At 43.6% G+C, this 13,074-nt stretch overlaps 2 protein-coding genes across 3 annotated transcripts; both read right to left on the bottom strand.

Annotated features, from left to right (window-relative positions):
* Positions 1-7,091, bottom strand: popdc2 (popeye domain cAMP effector 2). Of its 2 annotated transcripts, none has more exons than XM_080456884.1 (4): positions 6,218-7,091; positions 5,222-5,330; positions 2,972-3,434; positions 1-1,253 (listed from the first exon to the last, which is right to left on the bottom strand). In XM_080456884.1, exons 1-4 carry the CDS (start codon positions 6,700-6,702, stop codon positions 1,171-1,173), a joined length of 1,140 nt encoding a protein of 379 aa, XP_080313010.1. In that variant the 5' UTR covers positions 6,703-7,091; the 3' UTR covers positions 1-1,170. The 2 variants fall into 2 exon arrangements, with proteins under 2 accessions (XP_080313010.1, XP_080313009.1); XM_080456883.1 differs by having other exon boundaries at positions 2,834-3,434.
* A 1,911-nt stretch (positions 7,092-9,002) lies between these two features.
* cox17 (cytochrome c oxidase copper chaperone COX17) lies at positions 9,003-12,150 on the bottom strand. The gene is made up of 4 exons (XM_080412429.1): positions 12,065-12,150; positions 10,979-11,117; positions 10,756-10,873; positions 9,003-9,202 (listed from the first exon to the last, which is right to left on the bottom strand). Exons 2-3 carry the CDS (start codon positions 11,092-11,094, stop codon positions 10,789-10,791), a joined length of 201 nt encoding a protein of 66 aa, XP_080268555.1. The 5' UTR covers positions 11,095-11,117; positions 12,065-12,150; the 3' UTR covers positions 9,003-9,202; positions 10,756-10,788.
* Positions 12,151-13,074: the final 924 nt, after the last annotated feature.

Consider the following 13,074-nt stretch of genomic DNA (forward strand, 5'->3'; position numbering starts at 1 on the left):
TTATGATCCAATTTCCAAAACTCAAAACGGGATGAAATAAAGGCAAAATGCCATTATCATATTACAGTGACCTAGTGTGGTTCAGACTTGATTTCTTATAAACAAAAACTTGAGACCAAATTTTGAAATTCTAACTGACACGGTGGATATCCTGCTGAGAAGACTGTAATTATGCTGTCCGTTATGTCCCCATACGAACTTTCCATGCTGCTAGAGACCTGTCACAGGCTGTCCGGAATGTGGATAGCAATGAGCGGGATGATTTATCATCAACATGGCACCATTTCGCACAAGTGGCAACAAAAGGAAAGACATCCAACGTTCATCACCTCTTCCTCCTCGATGTACCTTGAACCCCCTGACACTCATTTTAGATCTGAAACTGTTAACCATGCACTTTAACCCGGCCTATAGGCTATACTTTGTACCTACCCAGCAAAGATATGATGCATGGTCTTTTTGTCAGGGAGAAAGAGGCGATGACGTTACAATACCTTCTTATGTTGTCGCTCTTTACTCTTTACTCCTGTAATCACTGGTAACCAACATCCACATCGTTCATGGCAGGCCTCAATTAGGTTAACTGTTAAGTGCAGTCCAAATACCCAAGGAAAATAGCACGTAATATCCTAAACTACAGTGCTGTTTCAGACTTAAAAGAAAGTGAGGTAAAGTAAGTGAGAGCAAGGAGAATGAATAGTGACAGAGGACAATTGGGGCATAGGACTTGAACGACGGTGTCACTCACCAAAAATAGCCGATCTGCAAGCTCACAACATGTTGCATCGTGACACGATGCGAGGCTGCATATCGGCTATCTTCGATACGCAACACCCTCATACAGTACGACAACGACACGGAATAAATAAGGCTTTCAGCACAGGGCGAACAGGATTCCATTGTTTGTGTTGTCCTACACAGGTGGCCCACATACAGTAGTATAAGAATGTAACATGTATATATACTAATGTACTCAATTGCTCAATTCCTAAATGTCTTATTTGAGTTCAGTGTTGTATCCTTCTCACTCTTCCTAGCTCACACGAGCGAGGTTCCCCTGTACAATGCATTAGTGTAACATTCAATGTTGATAAAAAACCTGCTGGAAAATTTTGAATTCACCCAACAGAAGTAGTTCCTGACGATGTGTTCCTCCAGGAGATACCAATCTCACAGCTTCGGGGTGTCCGTGGGGGCCAGCGGGGCCCGCCCCCTCTGGAATCGCGGCGGTATGCTCCCATTGTTGTCAGCTCCTGTGGAAACAACAGAATCATTCTTGGGCATGGAACAGGTCCGTTAATCTTCTGTGAAGTACAAAGAAACTAGCATACCATTCATTTGAAGATTCATTTGATATTAAGCTTGAAAATGTAAAATAATCTTTGGAACACTGACATGCTATACAATAGGACCCGGTTCATTATGGTACCATACGGCATGGTACAGTATGTATGGCTCAATATCGTAGGATACAATTTAGGCCAAAGTGCATTCCATCCTTTCATTAGCCTACGGCCAATCGAGTTCTTGGGACGCCAGGCCAAGCCGGAGGCAATGCAGCAGATTTGAACCCCTAGTATCTGCCGCGGTGGGCAGGAACTTTACCCCTGCACCACTCGAGCACTAGCGATAATCTTGTCAGGGGACCCATCCCAGTATAGCATCATACCTCATACGAGTGACTTCCCTGGAGGTGTGAAGTCACATGCACACTAATAGCGCTCGACTCAGACATAGTAACCATTCATCTTTGGTCTTCTTGTTCTAACTGATTAGGGAAGCACGTCAAGCACTTATTGTGACAGATAGGAGGACATGTTGATGTGTTGCATGGATCTCCGACTGGATGAGAACTAGCCAATCGTATCTGCCGCCGTCTCATCCCACCACCAACTGATGACATTTAGTAGCAGCTAGCAGCTAGCCACTGCCACCCACCCACGTCTGAACGGTGAAGGTCAGCAGGTGCTTCCATGATAGAAGCAGTCCACCAACCCACAGTTGTCCACAAATTCAAGTACCCCCACTCTCACACACACACACACACACACACACACACACACACACACACACACACACACACACACACACACACACACACACACACACACACACACACACACTCTCCTCCATCTCAACCCCTCTCTGTCTGAAATATGATCTTCCCCTCATGATTGGATGAGAGGTAGGTTTGGGACGGCAAGGGGAGGGCCTACAGTATATGATAGGGGGACAGATGGAAAGATGAACAGATGACTCTATGGAGAGAAGGGGGTTGGACTAGTTGGATTAGGAGCATGACACCGGGTTTCTGGATATCACAGACGTTTCCAAAACGTAATCCTCATCATCAGACACAAATACACAGCTGTTGGTGCCCAGCAACACCCCACACACACAATAACAATGGGGAAACCCCTCATTCCACCCTGGTCAGACTTGCTAGCTAACAAACACTCAGCTCAAGGTCATGTGAGCACAAATACAAGCATAGGGAGTTTACAGTTTCAATCCAAACCTAATGCTGCTTCTCTAAAAGCAATGCAACTCTGGTAGAACTTACTAAAGCACAATGTCAGTGTGTCTTTTCTTTGAAAAACAGAGCAAGTGCGAGAGAGCAGGAAGACAGAGCATTATCTCCTCAACGGATATTAATCTAAAATAATTACTGTAATTTTTTCACGGCAGTTCTTTGGCTCCCTATTCTTGGTCCGCAACACAGATAACAACATCCCCCTCTGAAGACAGGTTAGTAAGAGCTGTGGACCCTGGCAAGCCATTCATGCACACCCAGCCCAGACCACCCTCCATCCTCCATGTACGGTGTACTTACATGTAGCTTAAGTGGTGACCCAGTGTGTTAGCTTCAGCACCCTGCCCCCTCTAACTCAAATCAATTCACTCCCATAATCCATTAAGGAGCCCGCCACATCAGCAAAGTCCTCCAGGACCAGGCTGGTGGAGTCCTCACCGGACGGCAGCTCGGCGTCTGGGACCCAGGCCTGGCGGTGGTCAAAGTGCGGCGCCTGGGGCTCGGCTAGGGGGCTCTTCCTCGCTGGTCCTTGCGGACTGGGTTGGAGAGACTGGGGCCGGGACGGGTTCGACACCTGGGAGGTAGACGCCGGCTCCTGCTGCTTCTGCGACTCTCCCGGGACGCCCGGGTCCTTGGCGTTACCGCTGCCACTCCCGCTGCCCCCCTCGCTGCCCTGCGAGGAGGGCGCCAGCACGTGGTAGAGGCTGGGCAGGCGGATGTCCAGGCGCACGCCGCTCTTTATGAAGAGCTTGTCGTTGAGGGTGTAGAGCTTTTCGGCGATGTCGTAGCCCAGCATGACGGAGAAGATGCGGGTGATGTAGCGCTCCTTCGACAGCAGCTGGTAGAGGCGGCGGCGACGCCACGAGATGTAGCGGGAGTCCTCTTCTGCCGTCAGGGTCACCTAGGGGTCAAGGAAATTCAGATCAATAGAGGAAACAGATCAATAGAGTTACGGGTCATATATACCTCTGTTTTATGAAGATCAATGCCCCAACAATGAATGAGTCTTTTTTTCCTCAACCCAATATAACCACCATCCTCTACTGGTGGCTAATGAGTTCCTCCACTATGACTCACAGTATGCTTCCACTGCCGACCATTTTCCAAAACATAGCCTACCGTGGTTTGTTTGATTTTTGAGGAAGCCGTTGGACTCCATTCCTTTCAGTGCTGTATGAAATTCAATTAGCAGAGACTTGAAACTTGCCTGAGATAGGTGATACAAAATACTAATTTGTTCAAGGTTATGTTACAGTTGTAATTTAATCCATTTTAAAGCACAGACTCGCGTGAAAGGTCTATCTGAAAACAATCTTGGAGAAAAGGCCAACACTGACTCATGTAAGTTCAGTAGCATCTTAATGACTTTGCTGGAAAATAAGAAATAATAAAGCCATTAATGGGAAAATATATGTTTCTGTACGAAATATGACCAAAATGTGAGTAGATGACATGACATATTGATGCTGGTATGGTCCTTTAAAGCTTTACTGAAACATGATACACGAATTGTGTGAAATATGTCACACAAAATAAAATAAAATAATTGACCTTTGGTGTCCTACCTACCTGTCTAAATGTCTCAATGGAACAGTAAGGACACCACTTCGAAATACTGCAGATGTACTAGTTATATTTAACATACTCTACCACCATACTCTAACTAGATTGATCAAAACATGTATTTGTTAAATAAAGTCCTGGATTGCAGCTTTAAGTAGCAGTTGCCCATAAATTATTTCTCATTTAATTCTCCCTGGCCTTCCAGACACAAGCCAATCACTCTAACCTCAAGGCCAACACTCTCTTTCTCTATTCAGTGTTAATTTATCCATTTGTAACCCTGAGAGTGTGGGCTGGACCCTTACGGGTCCATTTGGTTCCATTTGTACACTCAGGGCTAACTGAGGATTTTACGGTGATGTAACTGACGCTACAGGATAGGCCTGAGGGCAACTGCTTTCCCCTGTTCAATTTGATCCGCCTGATGGCGGGTGCGATAAGACGTAACTCGCCGCAACCCGAGAATCATCCGGAGATCTTGAACGGCACTACATCAAATTGGTTTTACCACCACACTAATGCAGCTTCCAACCCGTTTCTCAACCATGTTATTTATGGTCAAAAGACTTCTTAAAACGCCTCTCTTTTCTTCTATAATCAGGGTTGGATTTGCCTGGGGTGATGGCTGGAAATCCATGCCTCTGCTTTTGATATTCACGCCTTCTGTACGCCGGTGGGGATGTGTTCGATCCATTCCCTGCTTCTTGTTAGACCAAACGAAATACATCTTTTGGGATGTGTAAACTTTTTGATATGTGTGATATTTATGTATGTTTGATAATATCACAATTTAACAATGAATAAAAAGTACAGTTCCACAACCATACAACCATTCGAAAGCATTATGAATTAAAATGATGACTAAGAAATAAATAAATCGTTAAAATAAACTAAAACAAATGTAAGAATTACATTAACTAATGTATAATGCATAAACGTATGTGTGTTGATGCAGAATATCAAAAAAAAATTAAGAGGTTTTATGAGGCTTATTTCAGTATTTGAGTATTTTATTACTGTAATTATTGTGTATTGTGCGGGGAATATATCAGTACCCAATAGTTTGTCCTGACCACCTTGGTTGCTATGGCATTGGCAGCAGACTATTGAGCGTTGAATGCTTACCTGGAAGTTGCCTTCCTCGTTGGGCCTGAGAGATTCCCACTCAGGTGAGTCCAGGAACTGGTTTGGTTGGATGTAATGTAAGAACTGTCCCTCAAGTGACACACTGATCCTGATAGGATAAAGACACGGTTATAAACAAAGGGAGGTGGGAGAGAGACAGCGAGAGTGTGACAGATAAAGAGAGAGTGAGAAATAAAGACAGACTCAAAGAGATAGAAAGAGAAATTAGTACCGGTAGGTGATGAGAGAAGGGAGAGCTGGAGGTCACCGTACAGACACCGTACAGACATATACAGCACGTTATCATGAATGCACTACTGAATACACACACACATGTGCTAATAATAATAATAATGATAATAGCTTGAATTTATATAGCGCCTTTCATAAACCCAAGGACGCTTTACATCAAAAACAATGAACAACTAACATACAAATGAACAAACAAAACAACAAACTATATGCCATGCTAATATTGTAGTAAATTAAATTAGCTATCGACGCTGTGAGAAGAGGCTCTTTACAGTGTTGGTGTACCTGAGTCCTGTCTAATATTAATAATAATAATACACTGACTGTTCACAACATCTCTATGGGGGCAGCAATGCAATATGATAAGGTATTAATCAATGACAATACTTCTTATGAAAGATATGTTCATCATACCAATAACAAATGTATTTATCTTGGGTTTTGTACTGTATGAGCAAAATTCACAGATACACACCCCAGTCACAGATAATTATCTATATACTTATAAATATATATATAATAAATGTAATACAGGGCACCCCGGTGAGGCTCACAGAGTTAGAGTGACCCGGGTTTGAATCCGCCCCGAGGCACTTTACTGCCTTTTCTTGTCTCTGTCCATTGTCTCCATGTGATAATAAAGGACAAAATATGGATCAGTCGAAGCTTGTTACCAAGGATCCCATCGAAACAATATTTAATTCACAGACACACACACACACACACACAGACAACACTACCCACCTCCCATCCAGCAGAAACGACAGCTGGTCAATAGGAGTCTTGCCCTCCAGGGCGTACGTGTCCCCCGTCTTCAGCTCCACCACCTTGTTCTCGAAGGCTCCGGCGATGTCCTTGAACACCTGGACGGGCACGCCCAGGGGCAGGTACACGGCCTGGTACAGGACGGTGAGCTCCTCGCCGTGCAAGCCCTCCTGGTGCAGCCGGAAGACGAGGTGGCAGATCTGAGCGGCGCACGCCAGAAGCAGGAGCAGGTTCCAGGTGAAGACGTCCAGGCCACACATGGTCAGCCAGCCCCACAGGGTCATGCACAGGAAGGACGGCACCATGAAGCCGAAGATGTAGAGGCAACCGTAGGCCGTGCTGCCCCCCATGTAGCCCAAGATCAGCATGGTGTTGCCCAGGTGGTAGAGGGCACCTTCCGTGTTGTTGGTCCAGCCATCGCAGAGCTGGTGACCGTAGATGATGGAAGAGTTGTACACAGTCATACTGGAACCTCTTCAGAGACAGCGACTTATGTACGGATCCAAGAAGGAAAAGTTACAAATAAAGGTGTTCGACGTGTGAAGTATGCACACACAAAAAGCCAGAAAGAAACTAATGCCGTTCTACCGATGAAGCTCGTCTGCTCAAACGTGTTTCTGTCATCCCATCTGCAAAGTTCAAAACTGATTATTTCTAGCTTTAATTAATCAACTTTCTATAGAAAGGAACAGCTAATACTGACTCAAAATCAAGAGTTTTTGTTCCTCTGCCATACAGTTGGAAATCCCTCTTCATGGAGAAGTTATCACTGCTTCCTCAAACACAGTCAGAACAGATCTATTCTCTCATATTCCCTTCTGAAAGTATGTTGTTCTGTTGTCTGCCTTCTACTTTTCTTTCTATTTCTCTCACCCATTAGTGTGCTCTGGAGAGCTAACAGCTGGTGACAGAGAGAGAGTGAGAGGGGACAGGAAGAGAGGGAGAGGGAGCAAGGGAGACTGGGAGAGGATAGAGCCCTAGAAGGATAACCATGTTTGGAATTGAAACCCAAGGAGCAGGGGAGTCACTGATAGAAAGCAGACCAGCTACTTAACATAACAGACGGACAGGAGAGAGAGAGAGAGAAGAGGGATGATGGCAAGCGACAGAGGGAGGTTGTAGTGACTGCAATGCCGGTCGAGTTGCACAAAAATCTCCGTTCATTACATTTCTGCCCGAGTTACAGCTCAGAGTATCCCAAAACAAAATAGACGCCCATAACTTCACAGGCCTGGTGTGCCGCCAATTGCACTGGCTTTCGCCAGTGCATATTTAGAGACAGTGAAATACTGTAGATAGTGACTGAGCAGGTCAGATTTCAGCAACGAGCCGCCTACCGTACCATTCACTTCACACAGCCCTCTGATACCGACGCACTCACAGGGACCACTAGCCCCTTCCATTGCAAGCCTCCCCATACTGTACACACACTTTCACTAGTTCACTCAAATGTATACACACAAATTTTCACACTGTCAAATCTGTATCGTATTGCATAAATAAGACTTGACCAATAAAAACCTCAGATACTAGACTAATTAAAGATGAGAAAAGTGGGAGTTACTGAATAACCAGCAGATTATAATAAATGACGTTTTCCACATCTTCGCAGTTCTTCCCTCTGAAGACATTGTGACCAAAAGTAATTTCTCATATAATTCTATCATTGTAGCACTTTTTTCCATACTGTAGGTGTTGCTATGCATCATGCAAAATGAACTGTGCTTAACCAACCGTCATTGCCCATAACTTGCTCTCCAGGGTCTTTTCTCCAGGTGAACTGCTTTGACATGCAAGAGAACATACATTTATGTATACAGTATACCTGTGACATACCGCTATTTATTTCTGTATGGTTTACAGATGTTTACAGTATGTGTCAATCACTGATATAAAAAAACATAATCTTAACCTCAGTTTGGTGGTACAAAGGCCCTTTACTGATTACCTAGTTCTCATAAATACTCCTATAATCTAACATGGTGTGCACACATGACATGTCACACCTAAACATGTCCTGGCACTCGTAAAAGGTCACACAGCAGAGGCCCCCCCGACATGGCGTCAGATCCATACAAGGAACAGAGCCACAGGAAAAACAAAAATTAACAGTGAGGTACTGTAAATGGCAATCACTGCAAAACCCTTGGGGGCAATTTAGCTCATTGCCCAAATTGGTGTAGAATAACTCCAGGTATAGAAATGGAACCAAATGGGTGCACTGGGGAGTTAAATTACTCCGAGGACCTTCATCTCACATGGTACCGTCTGTCTCACACAATTATATTTTTGTGAGACATATTGCATGCAGTGACATTATCCCCGTTTAATTTGTGTGCATTATACCACCAGCCTGGGATCATTGCACTCCAATTCCAGTGGGGGACATTTCTGCACATTTTGCAACCAGCTTGGCTCAGGGCCATTGGAGCTGTACCGTCGCTAAATACAGCTCATGCTACTTACAAAAAAGAAAAAAAGGTGGCACACTATTGAGGGAAGAATGCAGATATGTGAAGTGTTGGCCAGAGTTATTTTAAGCCAAGTGCATACCAGGGACAGCAACTGCGGCAGGCAGGCAACCCTTTTCACAGGAAGATTTAGAACCAGCCTTTATTCTGAGTGAGAACCTTTAACAGATGAAAGGAGGTTCCCATAATAAAATTCTCAATACACATTCCTGTAATTTTTTACTTTTGTCAATGAAATATGTCTCAAGAATAATTATAACCAATTTGAGAATTACGTCAAGCAAAAAAAGTAGTCATTATTGCACAGGACACATTTTATTGAATGTCTACAAACAGCAGAGGACACATTCACATGATTTCTTAAGTTAAAGTCTTGAAAATATTAAGAACAGCATATAGTCACATTATCTCCAATGGCTCATTCCCTTCAGGTTGATATAAATAAAAAGACAAGGAATATCCATGGGGCCCTTCTCAGTCACTCAGCAACACACTGCAAAAGAAGAGAAGATGAAGATGTATGAACAATTAAGCAATTTTACAGTTCATTGAATTAATTAGTCAAGTTCCCCTTTCAGAGAAGAGGGACGTGGGTGGTTGGGTGGAATGGGATTAAGTGTGGAGATGAGAACTGAAAACCATTGAGTTGTCGTTTAGTTAGGTTTTTTTCCCCCTCTCTCTTTAAGTTCTTTCATGCATTGTATTCTACATTGATACCGTATACCAAGGAGCACGAGACCCTAGATTTATTTGGTAGTTTGTTTTCCGTTCAGGATAAAAACTAAGTCGGGTAAAAAACATTGCATGCTGCAGCACATCAAATTAATGGGTGGATGTGTTAGACTAAGGCGTGCAAATGTGCAATTATCGACAATACTGTCATGTTGGCACTTGACTGGTACAGGAAACAAACTACAGCCTAGGGTTTCATACCCCTTAGGCCAGTGGTCTTCAACAGGGGGTCCGGGACCCCTAGCGGGTCCTCAGAGTTACTACAGGGGGTCCGCCAAATCTTTGTGTGCTATGATTTATTTTTTTAGCTTAACCACTTGAACCCTACCTAGCATCCCTTTTCGAGGAGAACTTTAGCCAAAAATCAACGCCTCGCGCTGCGAGGCGTTGAGCTTGTAGATCGGCTATTTTTGGCAAAGAGGTATAGGTCCCTGCTTCATCTCTCTCTCAGCTAGGGGGTCCTTGGGCTGAAAACGTTGAAGACCCCTGCCTTAGGCATATACCAGTCACGGGTAAATGCAATTAAAACCATTGCTAAAGATCTATGTGATGCTATACAAACAATGGAAACTCAAGTACAACCTTTTACACAAGAAAAAGCCACATCCCCTCAATCACACATGCGCCACATTATGGCCTCACTTCCATTTAAATAGGGGAAGGACAAGTGCACAGAAGGGGGGGAAAAAATCACATGTTAATGTATCCACATTAAGAAATATAATGGATCTGCAACTACTTCCCACTGGAGTCAGGTGCTCTTTGGAGAGCATCAGCTGAGCTCATAAGCAATAGCAAGAGTACAAGTTACTTTGCTTGGTACAAAACCATATTTTAGCCTTTATTAGGCTCCCCGATGAAGGCTCACTGAGCAGAAACATGTCACCTGGAAGTACTCAAGATGCCATTTTCTACAAGACTCCTAATGTCTACACATGCAAGGTCTGCACCCACAGGCCAGGTCTGCAGTGATAAAAACGTCATGCTAGCCTGGACTGCCGCATACAAGTAAAACGATCCAGAGCGATCACATGGATGGAGGAGCATGCCCCATGGGACACAATGGATGGACACAATACTGACATGCATCACTCCCCTCTCCCAGCCCCTCCCGAATCCAAGCGCCTCCATGAACATGATGTTCCAACTTCCACCCATATCGTTCAATACAACGCCATGCCAGTTGGACCAGTAATGGTTTAATTATGGACCCACAGGCACCAGTATTGTTTGCTGGAGATTGTCGTAAACAAGTCTGCATATTTACAAAAGTGTGGTAGCAGTCATTGTTTGCATGTTTGTGTCGATACTTACCAAACACTCACACGAACACACAATATGGAGACGTTAGATCTTGAATCCAAGCGCCCTCATGCAGACTTTGTGAGCTTCGATCAGGTCTGTGCAGTTCTCTTCTCCCTTTTCAATGATGCTAAGGGGGGTGGAAGGGAGTAAAAAAATAGAGACAAGTAGTGTCATTACAACCATTGCAATAGAGTATGAATATTGCAATATTGATGATCCTAGTCTTACTTACCAAGCATCCCTTGGTTTCTTGGTTTCAGGACAGGCGCAGCAAGCTTTGAGTGGCTTCTTCTCAGCACAATCGCTTGCTGGAGCCTCAACGCTGGCAGCAGACAGGGGGGTCGACATGATGATGATGGTCTCTCTGGAGTCTGGAAACAACAACAATGCGTTTATTAAACTATATTCCAACACTGGAGGGTGTAGCATGTGTTGTTAAAACTTGATCGGGTTTTTTTGTTTTTGTTGCAAGCGACACCGAGGTACTTGGGAATATATGATGCTCTAACGCAGGGGTCAGCATCCTTTTTTGACATGAAGTGCCATGTTTTTTTATTTTCTAGATAGTCAGTGTGCCATGTCAACATTTAGTTTAATTATGACACCACATCAAATCTAAACTATTTTTTTTTTATTCTCTTTTTGCATTCTTTCCTTTACATCTTTTTACGTTTTCTATCATTATTCTATTTGTTGTTATTATATGCTGCTGCATTGTCTGAAGGAAGCCAAACCAAAATAAGTTGTTCTCTTATGTACCTGAACACAAGATCAACAATACAATACAACCTTGAACCTTGATTGTCCATAAATATGACCCCCCCCCCTCTTTTGAGATATTTTAATTCACATCAGGATGTAATAATCATTACTCAGAGCAATTAACCCACCTATCTCCCAGACAGACTCCCTCCCCAGGCAGTCAGAGTTCGAAGTTTGAATGAACGCAGAATTGTGTGCATGTAATTTGCATAAAAGATGTGAGGGGACTTCATTATTTAAACCAAAAATCCTCCCTCTCACGCTTATGCCAGCGTGATCACCCTGACACCCTCCCCTGCCCTGTGCCAATGTACAGTTACCTAAACCCTGCTCTAACGTTAGCCAGTGTTAGCTAGGCTGCGGTGCTAACCCCAGTAATCCTAGTACAAACTACTAACTAACCACAGTAAACCCGCTACAGCGCTATAATAGCTAGACATTATTTATGAGCTGATTGATAGACAAACTGAAGGGTTTTCACCAACGGGCTGTTTCTCAGCCACATCGCAACGAGATCGCATCATTATTTATATTATGATCATGTTATGTAACTCACGTGTTAGCCGCTACGGTGCTGCTTGTTGCCACTTCGACTTCAAGATCAAACACAGTAGTGAGTGAAACACATGTGGTCTCTTCCTGATGTGTCACGTGGGCTCAACGTGCAGACCTCTGGGATATGTAGTCACCCGCGTTGCCAGATTTTGTGAGAGACATAAGCAACCAGGTCTAGGAAAACAAGCCCAATAGAAGCCATTGTGAGCACTTTAAACATACTGTATCCATTGAAAATAGCAGAGCTTTTTTTTAAACATTCTAACAACACAAATCTGGTACAAAACATTTTCAGATGGGGGTTAATAGGGACAAATCATAGAGTTATAATATATATATCGGGGACAAATACATATTAATTTGGGGGTCCATGACATGAAAATATTTGAGAACCACTGGTTAAAATAATTTATGAATTGTGAAACGAGTCCAAGCCCAAATAAGCAACTACACTTTAGAAACAATCCAAAAAAGCCTAATATTTACAAGCAACTTCTACTTTACTACAGAAACCCAAGCCCAAAGTGGCTTATAACAAGCGGACATGGCAACACTAGTAGTTACGAAACGTGGGGATGCAATAGATTGTTCCATCCTATTGGAGGCTCTCTTGAGCTGAAATGGTCATTTTCTTGCAAAAGTAAACCAAGCTGGGCTCACGACATGGCTCAGTGACAGTGTGTGTGTGTGTGTGTGTGTGTGTGTGTGTGTGTGTGTGTGTGTGTGTGTGTGTGTGTGTGTGTGCGCGCGCGCGTACGTACGCGTGCGTGTGTCATGGGGTGTGTCCTAAGCAGTGGTGGAAAGTAACTAAGTACATTTACTCAAGTACTGTACAATGTTGAGGTATTTGTACTTTACTTGAGTATTTCCAATTTCCGATACTTTTACTTCTACTCCACTACATCTCAGAGGCAAATATTGTATTTTTACTCCACTACATTTACTTGAAAACTTTAGTTAGTTACTTTTCAGATATAAACTATGATATAATGAAACATACATTAACCACTT

This window comes from Gymnoscopelus braueri (genome assembly GCF_963280865.1).
Source record: "Gymnoscopelus braueri genome assembly, chromosome: 18".
Lineage (NCBI taxonomy): Eukaryota > Metazoa > Chordata > Actinopteri > Myctophiformes > Myctophidae > Gymnoscopelus > Gymnoscopelus braueri.